At 58.4% G+C, this 11,578-nt stretch overlaps 1 protein-coding gene across 1 annotated transcript in view; it reads left to right on the top strand.

The window, feature by feature from the left end:
* The window catches only part of CELSR3 (cadherin, EGF LAG seven-pass G-type receptor 3), a 42,953-nt gene that overhangs the window by 26,689 nt on the left and 4,686 nt on the right, over positions 1-11,578 (top strand). The window contains 12 exon segments of the mRNA XM_009996677.1: positions 139-265; positions 415-678; positions 729-903; positions 1,423-1,535; positions 1,845-1,924; positions 2,564-2,690; positions 3,333-3,446; positions 3,597-3,733; positions 3,818-3,924; positions 4,612-4,785; positions 4,924-5,124; positions 5,307-5,624. Of these exon segments, the coding sequence (XP_009994979.1) occupies positions 139-265; positions 415-678; positions 729-903; positions 1,423-1,535; positions 1,845-1,924; positions 2,564-2,690; positions 3,333-3,446; positions 3,597-3,733; positions 3,818-3,924; positions 4,612-4,785; positions 4,924-5,124; positions 5,307-5,624 (1,937 nt within the window).

Raw genomic sequence — 11,578 nt, 5'->3', positions numbered from 1 at the left:
GTACTTCAGCGGTAGGAGTGCAGTTGTAACTGCTGGCAGAAAAGCCTTGCCCATCACCCCTCTTCTTTGCAGTTCCTTCCCCACACACCACACATCTGTCTTCTCTCCTAAGTGCACTCTGCTTTTTGGTGGCTGCAGGACCAACCCCTCCGGCTTCTGGACAGCCAGGGACTGTGAGCTCGTGTACCGAAACACCACACATGTCCACTGCCAGTGCTCCCAGTTCGGCACCTTTGGGGTACTGATGGACAGCTCCCACCGAGAGGTAATCTTGGCCTGCAGGGTTGTGGGCAGTGGTGTCACTGTGTCCCAGAATAAGCAGAACATACCTTGTTGGGACACAAGTTTGGGAACTCAGCAGGCTTCCCGTATCTCCCCCTAACATGGCCATTTGCTTTTGGTTCTCTGCTGCAGCAACTGGAAGGTGACCTGGAGACCTTGGCAGTTGTCACCTATTCCTTGGTGTCTGTCTCCTTGGTGGCTCTGCTGCTGACCTTCTCCTTCCTGACCTGCCTCAAAGGCCTCAAGTCCAACACACGTGGCATCCACTCCAACATATCAGTCACCCTGTTCTTTTCTGAGCTGCTCTTTCTCCTGGGCATCAACCATACTGAGAACCAGGTCTGTGGGCTTGAACAAGCACGTTGGTGAGGGTGGGGGCACAGTATGGATGATGTGGTTAGCTTTGGCACAGTGGGACCATCTCTGAGTGGCTTTTGTCTCCCCAGTTTCTTTGCACTGTGATTGCCATCCTCCTCCACTGCTTCTTCCTCTCCACCTTCGCCTGGTTCTTTGTCCAGGGCCTCCACATCTACCGCATGCAGACCGAAGCCCGCAACGTCAACGTGGGGGCCATGCGTTTCTACTATGCCATTGGCTGGGGAGTGCCTGCCATCATCACTGGTGAGGGCTGCTGGTCCTACAGCCATGCCTGAAGCACTGGTTCTCAGCAGCCTCCTGATCCCCTGGTGTTGCCCAGCTCACTTTACTCAGTGGGGAGGGCTGAGGGTGGGCTTGGCACAGCCAGCAGTGCTGTGGTGGTCACAGCTGGGACCATATATCCAAGGCTGTCATCCTGGGGAGAAGTAATTCCTCAGTGTGTCTCCCCATGGCTTGTTCTGTGGGCACGTGGCTCCTGCTGTCCCAGGGCTTGTGGTTAAAGGTCTCCTGCTTTCCCAAGCCTTCATCCTTGGGTGACCTGTTACTGTAGTGAATGCCTGCTAGGCTGGGCTGTCTCAGGGAGCCTGAAGAAAGGGAAATAAAGGCCCTAATGCTGGGGCTTGTAGTCCTGGCTCTTTCCCCTGTGTCAGGGAAGCCTGTGCACAGGGCAAGGAGCAAGGAGAGAGCCCTCTCATGTCCTTTAGTGATGGGAAAAGTTCAAGGCTGCTGGGTCTGGACCTGACCTCTCCCTTCATCCTGCAGGGCTGGCAGTTGGCCTGGATCCTGAGGGCTACGGGAACCCTGACTTCTGCTGGATTTCCATTCATGATAAGCTGGTCTGGAGCTTTGCAGGCCCCATTACTGTCGTCATTGTGGTAAAACCCTGTCCTGTTTCACCCACAGCCCTCTCCCACCTCCCTTTTCTGCACCATGGGCACTTGTCCCTTCCTCGACTGCCCACTGCCTGCTCCCTTCTCTGTATCCCCCTTCCTCAGTTAGAGACACTCTCTCTGTCCCTCCTTGCTCCAGCCAAACCTGGAGGAGGCCATGGCTTGGGCCTGAGGGGAAGGGAAGGGACATTGGCATGGGCCTGGCAGACCTGAGGTCTGCCCACGCTGTGTGCTGGGGTTGTCAGGTCAGAGCCAGCCCTTAGCACAGCTTCTAATCAGTGCCAATGCTTACAGATGAATGGGGTCATGTTCCTGCTTGTAGCCAAGATGTCCTGTTCCCCAGGCCAAAAGGAGACCAAGAAGAAGTCGGTTCTGTGAGTATTAGTGGCCAAGCTCCCAGCAGAGCTCCTGTGGCTTACGGTTTTTAGCATTTTCAGTGACCATCCTCCTTCCACCATCGAAGAGTGCCCCTCTGCATCAGTGTCAGCCTTGCAGCTGCTCTCCTCTCCCAAACCTGCCAGTCACATTAACCCTTTCTAAACTTCGTCCTTTCCTCTTGTTCCTACATCCCCATCTCACACTGTCCCACTATCCTGTCCCCCATCACCACCTGCCCTCACAGCCACCCGTCATGTCATGGGTGGAGAGAATCCAACCCCATGGATTCAATGCTCTGCCCTTGTTGACTCTCAGCACCTGCTGCTTCTTCTCCTCCATGCTCCTTCTGAGACCTTTCCCCACTCCCTCCTGGGCCAGGTCTGGAGCTTGGCTCAGCTCTCTGTGACTCCAAATGACCTGTGTCATTTGGGCCACTGTGTTTGCCATGTGTGATCCAGAAGGGAAGGCCTGGGAGTCGGGGGAGCTGCACTGCTGTGCGGGGCTGTGCCTGCAGCACTGGGCAGGAGCACACTTTCCCCTCTGGATATCTGTCTGTGAGCACCAAGCTGTAGATTAACAATATGCACTAACCTCTTGGTGTCTGTGTGCCTGTCTGTCTGTCTCTCTCTCTCCAGCATGACGTTACGGAGCTCCTTTGTTCTGCTTCTAGTTATTAGCACTACCTGGCTCTTTGGCCTCTTGGCTGTCAACAACAGTGTCCTGGCTTTCCACTACCTCTACACTGTCCTCTGCAGCCTCCAGGTAACTGCCCGGCCTCTGCCAGAGTTCGGCATGGGTCAGCCCAGGAGATCATCCTTGTGGTCCCCACAGCCATCTCTGAAGAGCAGGAGCCCTGTGCTGAGCCCCCAGTGTTCTGCTGGGATCCTTGTTCCTTCTGCTGTCGCTCCTGCCAGTCCTCCCTGCCATGCCCACAGTGAGTGGTGGCATGGGGCAGGAGGTGGCTGCAAGGCACTCGCTTCAGAGGTGACATCTAAAGGGCAGCAAGGGCTGTCTTTGGAGGGATCAGGCCTCCATGCTCTCAGGGGGCAGAGCAAGAGAGCAGCCTGCAACAGAGATGTCTGACACCCCAAATATGACCTACGGCAGCACCCCACAGACCTGCCACCACCATGGCTGGTGTTACTGCAGGGAACCCTCCCAGCTGCTCCTTGTCCACTGCCAGCCAGGACAACACCTCACCACCCTTTCCTCCCTCACCCATGGTCACCATGGGGTTAGCACCAATCAGTGTTGGGAAGCTCTTTAGTGCATCCCAGTCTTGTTGGCCACCAGGGCTGACACACTGGGCTCTGTAGGAGCCACGGACTGTCCCAGTGCTGGGGCTGCAGGGGAGCAGGTTGGCTGGCAGCAAGGGGCTGTCTCTGATGGCATCTCTCCCCACAGGGCCTGGCTGTGCTGGTCCTGTTCTGTGTGCTGAACGAGGAGGTGCAGGAAGCCTGGAAGTTGGCCTGCCTTGGCAAGAAGGGGCAGAGTGAGGAGACCACAAGGAACACACAGGTGGGCAAGAAGAGGAGCAGACCAGGGGGCTGGGCACAGGCTGCCTGCCTGGGACAGGAGCTGGCAGGGACGCCCCAGCTTCCCTGAGGACACTTGGGTGGGAAGGCATCTCCCTAACAGGGCACGTGCCCTCTGTCCCTGCCTCACCAGGGCCCCAGCGCCTACAACAACACAGCCCTGTTCGAGGAGAGCGGGCTCATCCGCATCACCCTGGGGGCCTCCACCATCTCGTCGGTGAGCAGCGTGCGCTCCGCCCGCACCCACTCCAGCCAGCGCGCCTACCTCAGGTGGGGAGTGGCACCGGCCGCGGGGCTGCCGGGCAGCGCCGGCCGCTCCCGCCCCTCTGACCGCCCGGGCCTCCTGTCTTTCAGAGACAACGGGGCAGCACGTCAGGGCTCGGCCCTGGATCACAGCCTGCTGGCCCACGCTGGCCCCACCGACATCGACGTGGCCATGTTCCACCGCGACGCTGGGGGAGGTAGGGCTCGGCCCTGGAGCCAGGTTTGGGGCTGACCCCGCGCATCCCAAAGGAGCTCCTGGCTTAAGGAAATCCTTTCCAGTGCAGGCTTTGGCTGCATGATTAGATCCTCCACCCCATGTTCAGCTGTGACTCCCAGACATGCCATGGGTACGAGGGAGAGGCAGCAGATGTGTTGCTTAGCACAGTCTCCTCCTGGACAGATGGCAAAGGGCACAGCCAGTCCCCAAGGAGCTGTAAAAGGAGGAGGCCAAAGCAGGGCATAGACTGTCATGGGCTCCCTGGTGACACTGGGCTCCCCAGTACAGCACAGGCACTAACCCACTAGAATGAGACTGGCAGGGGCCACCCTCAGGGCTGGGGAGTGGGACAGGAAATCAAAGGCTGAGGGAGGTGCGTTTACTCTGCCTGGAAGAAGAGGAGGCAGACAAGATCTTATGGCTGTTTGCAACTACCTTATGGGGAAGTGCAGCAGGACAGAGCCAGGGTTCTCTCATGGGTGCCTGGTGAAAGGGCAGAGGGAGCAGGCATGGGCTTCTGCCAAGGGAAGGGCAGCAAGGCAGGCTGTTGTCCTCATGAGAGTGGTCACTCCTGGGCTGATTCTGCCTTCCTGGCAGCAGTAGGAGCCAGGGACCTTCTTCCACCTTCATTCCAAATATCTCCTCAACACACGCCATGTCCCTACAGACCAGGACTCTGACTCAGACAGTGACCTGTCTCTGGACGAGGAACGCAGCCTCTCTATCCCGTCCTCAGAGAGCGAGGAGAACGTGCGCCTGCGGGGCCGCTTCCAGCGCCCGTTCAAGCGGGCGGCACACAGCGAGCGCCTCCTCACCAACCCCACCAACACTGCTCCCAAAGGCAAGTCCTGGCAGCTCTGGCAGGGGGAGAGGGTGAGCTCGGGTCCCTGGGGGCCAGGACGTGTCTTGCCATGGCTTCGTTTGCCTCTCACAGAAGTATTCTCTTCCTCTTCCCCTGGGTTGCTGTGTCCTTCACCAGATGTGGATGGCAATGACCTCATGTCGTACTGGCCGGCTCTGGGCGAGTGTGAGGTTCACCCCTGCTCCCTGCAGAAGTGGGGCTCTGAGAGGAAGCTGGGATTTGACATCAACAAGGACGCAGCCAACAATAATCAGCCAGACCTGGCCTTGACCAGTGGGGATGAGAACTCCCTCACCCAGACCCAACGGCAAAGAAAAGGTAACGATCTGGAGCCAGCAGGCGAGGGTGGTCTTGCCTGTCTAAGGTTGACTAGACCCTGAAAAGGCTCAGCATCAGATCCATCTTGTCATGTCCTTGGGGAGGTATGGTTTTCCCCCCCCAGCTTTTGTGCTCTTTTCACTGTTAGACAGAGATTTGACTTCTCTTTCTGTCTGGTGTAGGGATTTTGAAGAACCGCCTTCAATACCCTGCTACTCTCCAAGGCCTGCCATCCGTTGGCAGGATGACCAACGAGCTGACATGGTACAAGACCTCTACACTGGGTCACAGGGCTGTCCCTGCTGCTTCCTACGGCAGGATCTACTCTGGGGCAGGCAGTCTGTCACAGCCAGCCAGCCGGTACTCGTCACGGGAGCAGCTTGACATGCTGATGAGGAGACAGATGTCCCGGGAGCAGCTGAGCAGACACAACTCAGGAGAGTGCTTGGAAGCTGTGCCCAGCCGACACGGGTCCAGGGAGGAACTGGACACTATTCCCAGTAGGCATGGGTCTTCTGAACACCTGGAAAGTATCCCAAGCAGACACGGGTCTAGGGAAAACCTGGATCTACTTGCTGCTAGGCCCAGTCAGAGAGATCATGGGAACACGCTGCCACGGAGGCAGGGCTCCAGGGACCACCTTGACACTTTACCCTGCAGATTTGGGTCAAGAGAGCAGCTAGACTGTGGGCCAGTAAGAGAGGTCTCTAGAGAGTGGCTAAACACATTGCCAAGTAGGCAAGTGTCCAGAGACCGAATAGACATGTTGCCAAGTCGGGATACTTCTCGAGAACAATTGGATTTGCTTTCTAGAAGACAGCCTTCAAGGGACCAGCTAGCATCAGCTAGACAAACTTCAAGGGAGCAGCTGGACTTTCTTTCCAGAAGATCTAATTCCAGAGAGCCTCTGGACACAGTGCCTAGCAGGCATCCCTCGCGGGACAACCTGGGGAGCCTCTCTAGGAGGCAGCTGTCTAGGGAAAGCCTAGAGCCACTGTCCAGGAGACAGCCTTCTAGAGAGAACCTGGAGGCCGTTCCCAGCCGACATCCTTCCACTGAACAGTTAGATATCCTTTCTTCCATTCTTGCTTCTTTTAACTCCTCTGTCCTGTCCTCGGTGCAATCCTCCAGCACGCCTTCAGGCCCCCAGACCACTGCCACCCCTTCTGCCATGCAGACCTCAACGCCCTCCGCAATGTGCCCCTCAACACCTTGCTCCACCACCTCCCACAGCATTTCGGAGCTGTCACCAGACTCAGAGTAAGTGTATCCCCTTCCTCAGGCCTTGTTCAGCTGGTCTTGTGCATTGTCCAGCTGCCTGGCTTCTCTCCCAAGGGAGTTTGGTTTGGGGGGGAGAGGGCTGTGCAAGGGTGAGCCCCTGGGATGAGTGGCAGGTGGCTCCTGGTCCTGAATAGTGACCAGACAGAGAACCCTCCTGTGTGACAGCTTCAGCACTTACAGTGCTACAAGAGCCTAAACATCGTGGTGTCTGAGTCTGCCTCCTCTGCCAGAAGTGGGGGCCTGGGGAGGCTCAGGGAAGATGCTTTGTGCAGCCAGGCTGACCTCATGGCTATCCCCCTTGCTTGGTGCTGCCTGTAGGTCCCAATGAGCAGTGGTGTGTGAGGGCCAGGCAGGCCCAAATCCTACAGGATCCCTGCCTGCCTCAGTCAGGTTTCTCCCCAGGGACCCTGTCTCAATCTGCCATTTCTACCCCTCCAGCTCTGCTTGTTGCTCATACTTCTGCCATCCCATCCCATCTTTCCTGTTTCCTGAAGACAGTTGTTCCTGTCCTGACACAGTGGGTTTCTGCCCTGTCCCCATCTGGCATAGCTGAGGGAGGCAGCTGGGGCCCAGGGGAGATGCCACAGCTTAACACTGTTTTTCTTTCCTCCGAGAAGAATAACAAGAAACGAGGGCCATTCCTGAGGGGCTGAAGCTGTCCACAAGAGAGACAGAAGAAGCAAGGCCCTTCACCTTACCAGGCACTACTAGCTGAGGTTTGGTGTCCCCAGGGGGCAGAGGCCAGAACTGATGGTGGTCAGAGGCCCAAAACTGCCCCTGCCTTCCCCTGCCCTCCAGGCTGAGGGGCCAGCAGCCCACACCACCCATCTGCCAGGAGCCTCCAGGCTCTCGGCTGCCACCGTGACCCCGTCACCTGCCCGGTGTGACAGGTACTGCTGAGTGAGGGTTGGGTCTCTGACCCCTGGGGCCGAGCTCTTCCTCTGCAACCCATTGGAACGCAGAGTGTGCGTGTGTGTGCATGGGCAGGGGGATGGAAACAGAGCCCAGGACGTGGGGGTAGGGGAGGGTTTTCTACCTTTTTGTATCTTTGTAATCAGAGAAAAGAGAAATTTCTATGGTTATTTTTACGGATGGTCTATTCCCAGGACCTGGAGCATTTGTTTCATCAACAGCCCCTTGCCAGCTTCCCTGGGGGTAGCAGGGACTGCAATCCCAGTGGACTGGAGAGACAGTGCCAGGCAGCCCTTATGGCTTTGCCAGCACTGCTTCATTCCATCCCACTGTGGAGCAGCTGGCCCTGCTGCCCCTCTCACCCTCCCACCGTGCAGCTCCACATGAGTCTCAGTGTCATCCTCCTGCCTGGTGTCCCTCAGCCAGGTCTCCCTCTCCCCTCCATGGCCCCACCATGGGGCTGTCCCCATCCAGGAGCTGGGGATATGTGCCAGTGGGAGCACAAGCAAGTGGGGCAGTAAATTTGGCAGTAGGGACTGGCTATGGGAGGAAACAAGCTTTGCTGTTCAGTGCTGTCCTGCTCCTACAAGTACTGGTTTTCTCCTCTCACCAAATGAGCACTGTGCTGTTACCCACTCTGTGTTGTGCTCTTTAACCTGCCTGTTGTAGAGCAAACCTCTGTTGGTTTGTGGCTCTGGGCAAGGTGTTGGATGACCCTCCGCAGCTGGCTGGGCTGTTCTCAGAGCCATTGCTCAACCTGCAGAGGATTAATGTCTGCAGGAAGATGATGTGGCTCTAGTCTTGGGGTCCAGCATTGCGGACAGAAGTTGTATCTGGCTGGTTCCCTGCAGGCTCTGCCTACGTACGCCCACATCCCCGTGCTCTCTGTCTGGCAGAGGAGCCCAGCTCAGAGTGGCCTAGATTTTGAGACATGGAGGTAAACAGCACTTGGCCCTCTCTGGAAATTCAGGCCTGTTGATTTCTTAGCTTGGCCTGGGGCCTGGCCCTGGGCTCCCACTGTCCCTGCAGAGAGGTGACATTCCTCTGTGCCTACCCCAGCCTGGGGCCAGGGACAGCCGGCTTGGGGGGCCGGCACGCTCCCTTTCACCTGCCCAGCCTGGTGCCTCTGCTCAGCTTCCCCCGTGGTGCTTTTGGGGCTGCGTGACAGCACGCTCCTTCCTGCCTTACTGCCACACTGCCCTAGCCTCTTGCTGCAGCTCAGCCTGGCATGTTTACTTGAGAGGGCTCTGCTGTCCTCTGGGCCCCTAGGGAGGCCAAGGCCTCTTGGCCGCATCCCTGAGTCAGTGGGGAGAGCGTGGAGGGAGCAGAAGGGCTGAGGTGATGGGGATGCTGTGGGCCTGGTGGGGGCTGCCTGCCCCTGGCACAGCCCTGATGAGGCAGGCTCACTGCTGTCTTCCCAGGAATGGGGAGGGAAAGGCCTGCTGAGATGTTTACATACCATGCAGAGGGAAAGCCTGCTGGCCCCATGTGCTGGGAGCAGCCAGGCCTCTCCATGCTGCCTGTCTTTGCCTTCAGGAACAGGCTCGTTTACATGTTTCTCTCCAGCTGTGCAGCACCAGCACCAGAGTCCTGGGATTCTGTCCCTGCTGTGCTGTAGTGCCCATATTTCTGCCAAGTTGGGCATGGGGCTCTTTGTGCTGATGCCAAATGGAGAGCAAGTGACAAGTGCCAAAAAAGAAAAGAGCAGCAGAGCCAGTGGTTCTCCCCACAGAGCTGGGCTGGTCAAGAAGCAGGAGTCAGTCTGCAGCTTGGTCCCTGATTGTAGTGCTGTGGCCTGGGCTCTGGGGAGCATCCTCTTTGGGTTGGGTTTGTTTCTTTGGGGGATTTGGTTGGTTGTATTTTTTTCCTCACTCCATCTCCCAATGCTGTGGGCAGGGCACAGGGAGATGCCCACGCTTCCCCCCTGGCTGTGTAAAAGTGTATCATGGAAGCGCCAGATTTGGAAATAAAAGTCTATAAAATGGTGCTTTGCCTCTGCTGTTTCCCTTTGCCCAGGGCTTGAGGTACATGTCTATGGTGAGAGGTGCAGGTGCAGCGCTGGGCTTGGGGCCATGCTGGGAGGGGGCTGGGGCAGGAGCTCACACCCTGCTCCTGCAATGAAGGGCAGTCCCTGTGGTCCAGGGAGAGGTGGCTTCAGGTAACAGGCACTTCAGGTGCTGCCAGTTGCTTGAGCTTGGCTATGTTTAGGCCAGTTTACCCAGAGATGAGGTTGGCTGTGGTGGTGCCTGGTGGCCCCAGCCCTGGCTGGCAGGTCTGCAGTGGCAGCAGCTGGCACCCATGGCCAGCAGCCTGAGCGAGGCCAAGGGAAGAAAATCCACCATCTGAAGGCAGCGTGACCCATCCAGGCTGTGGGGAAGGAGAGGGGAGCGTGAGGGAGAAGAGCATGATCCTAGTGCTCTCTATGCCTCCCTTCCTTGCTGTTGGAGGAGAAAGAGCAGGTGAGCAAAGAGCAGTATTGATCCCAGGCACGCTGAGCAAGGGGGGGCCATCAACCATCCCCTTGATCCCGTACCTCTCTAAGCAATGGGGGGTCATGTCAGCCCCCTGGGAGCACCAGGAGCTGCAGTTATGTCCTTCCCGAGGCTGGCTGGGGAGCCAGGGAGAGCAGTCAGCCCAGGGAGCTGTGGGAGGCCACGGTTGGGGTGCAGGAAGCAGTGGTGCAGGGTGGGGACCAGGAAGGTCAATAAGGAGGCTGTAAATGGCAACAGGTGTTATCAGTTGCTACCAAGTAGGAACTCTGAGATGGCCTCTGCTTCTGTGCCAGAAGCAGATAAATCGTGGGGAGGCTGTATGTGGGCACAAGTGTTGGGATTGGCATGTGGCTACCTGGTCATGGTGGGACTGCTGGGCTTGGGATCGGCACGGTGTGGGGCTGGGGATGTGGCAGAGGCTGACAGTGGCAGGCTCAGCCCCACTGCTGAAATGCAGCCAAGGAGTCTGCATGTGGCTGCTGTGGGACACGGGTCATGCAACCATGGGGACAGCCAAGGTGGCCATGGGTTGGCCCACACACAGCCAGTGGGAATGGGGACGAGTTGCTCTGACTCTGGAGAGCACAGTCCTGAGTGTCACCCCTTGTGACACTTGCCAGCCCCATCCCACCACCAAGGGCACCTGGAACTCCTTGGCACGTGCCCTGCTCTGCCCATCCTGCCCTGCCCGCTGGCGTCACCCCATGCCCTGACACCAGTCAGGCCAGCCCATGGGTTCCCGGATTTCCACGGCTGTGTCCTCGTGGGCCTGGGGCCAAACGTGACTCAGAAATGCTCCGAAACCAATGGTGGTACTAGGTCATGGTGGAGTCCAGGAAGGTGTGATGTGGGGCCCCGGTGCCTGCTGGGGACCTTTGGAACAAGATAACGGCTGGGTCTGCGCGTGCTGTGGGAGACCGGAGCAGTCCACAGGGCACAGCACACCAGCTCCCAGCAGGTAAGCAGGAGCGGGATCCTGTGGAAAGTAATCCAGATGCCATCGTTGGAGGCTGCGGGTAACTTCCCTTGCCCCAGGCACAGGTCCTGCTCTAGGATGCCTTGGTGGTGGTGGTAGTGGTGGGAACGGACACACACAGGAGCCTTGCAGGCACAGGAGGGTGATGGTAGGACCCTGAACAGTGCCCTAGGGAGGTGAGAGCCCAGCAGCTCCTGGCAGGGGATGGGCAACCAGGATGTGCCCAGCAGCAAGAAGACTCCTGCCTTGTGCCCAGCACGGCTGGTGGGGCACAGCAGCACCATGGGCACAGCTGCGGTCCAGGAGCTGAGACTGGCCAGGACAGACCCCAGGATGGGATGGCCCTGGGGATAGTGGTGATAGTCCTGAGGCTGCCACAGCCGTGGCACCCGGCACGACTGGGCACCAGGCAGCATGGCAGGCACCGGGCAGCAGCCAGGCTGGGAAGTGAGCAGCTCCTTGGAGGGGCAGGAGGGAGGGCAGGAGGCAGGGAGCCGTGTCTCAAAGATCACGGGCAGGTATTAATAAATGGGAAGGAGCAGAAGGTGCAGCTGGCTGGCAACTCTGGACCAACTCGTGCACAGCAGGTAGGAGGGCTGGGGGCAAGTGGGTGAACGGCTGGGGACTGGCCAGGGCCAGCAGCCAGGGGACTTCCAGTAGGATGGTGCCAGCTGTCCGCTCCAGCCCCGAGGAAGGCCAGGCTGTGAATCCCTGCGGAGATGCCTCAGCGCAGTTGTCCCAGCTCCGCTCCTCCGGTTCAGCCCCTGCTCTGCGGCGCGGGGGGCTCAGGAGG

The sequence above is a fragment of the Chaetura pelagica genome, unplaced genomic scaffold (assembly GCF_000747805.2).
Source record: "Chaetura pelagica isolate M959 unplaced genomic scaffold, ChaPel_1.0 scaffold914, whole genome shotgun sequence".
Lineage (NCBI taxonomy): Eukaryota > Metazoa > Chordata > Aves > Apodiformes > Apodidae > Chaetura > Chaetura pelagica.
This window is presented reverse-complemented; position numbering and strand designations above follow the sequence as displayed.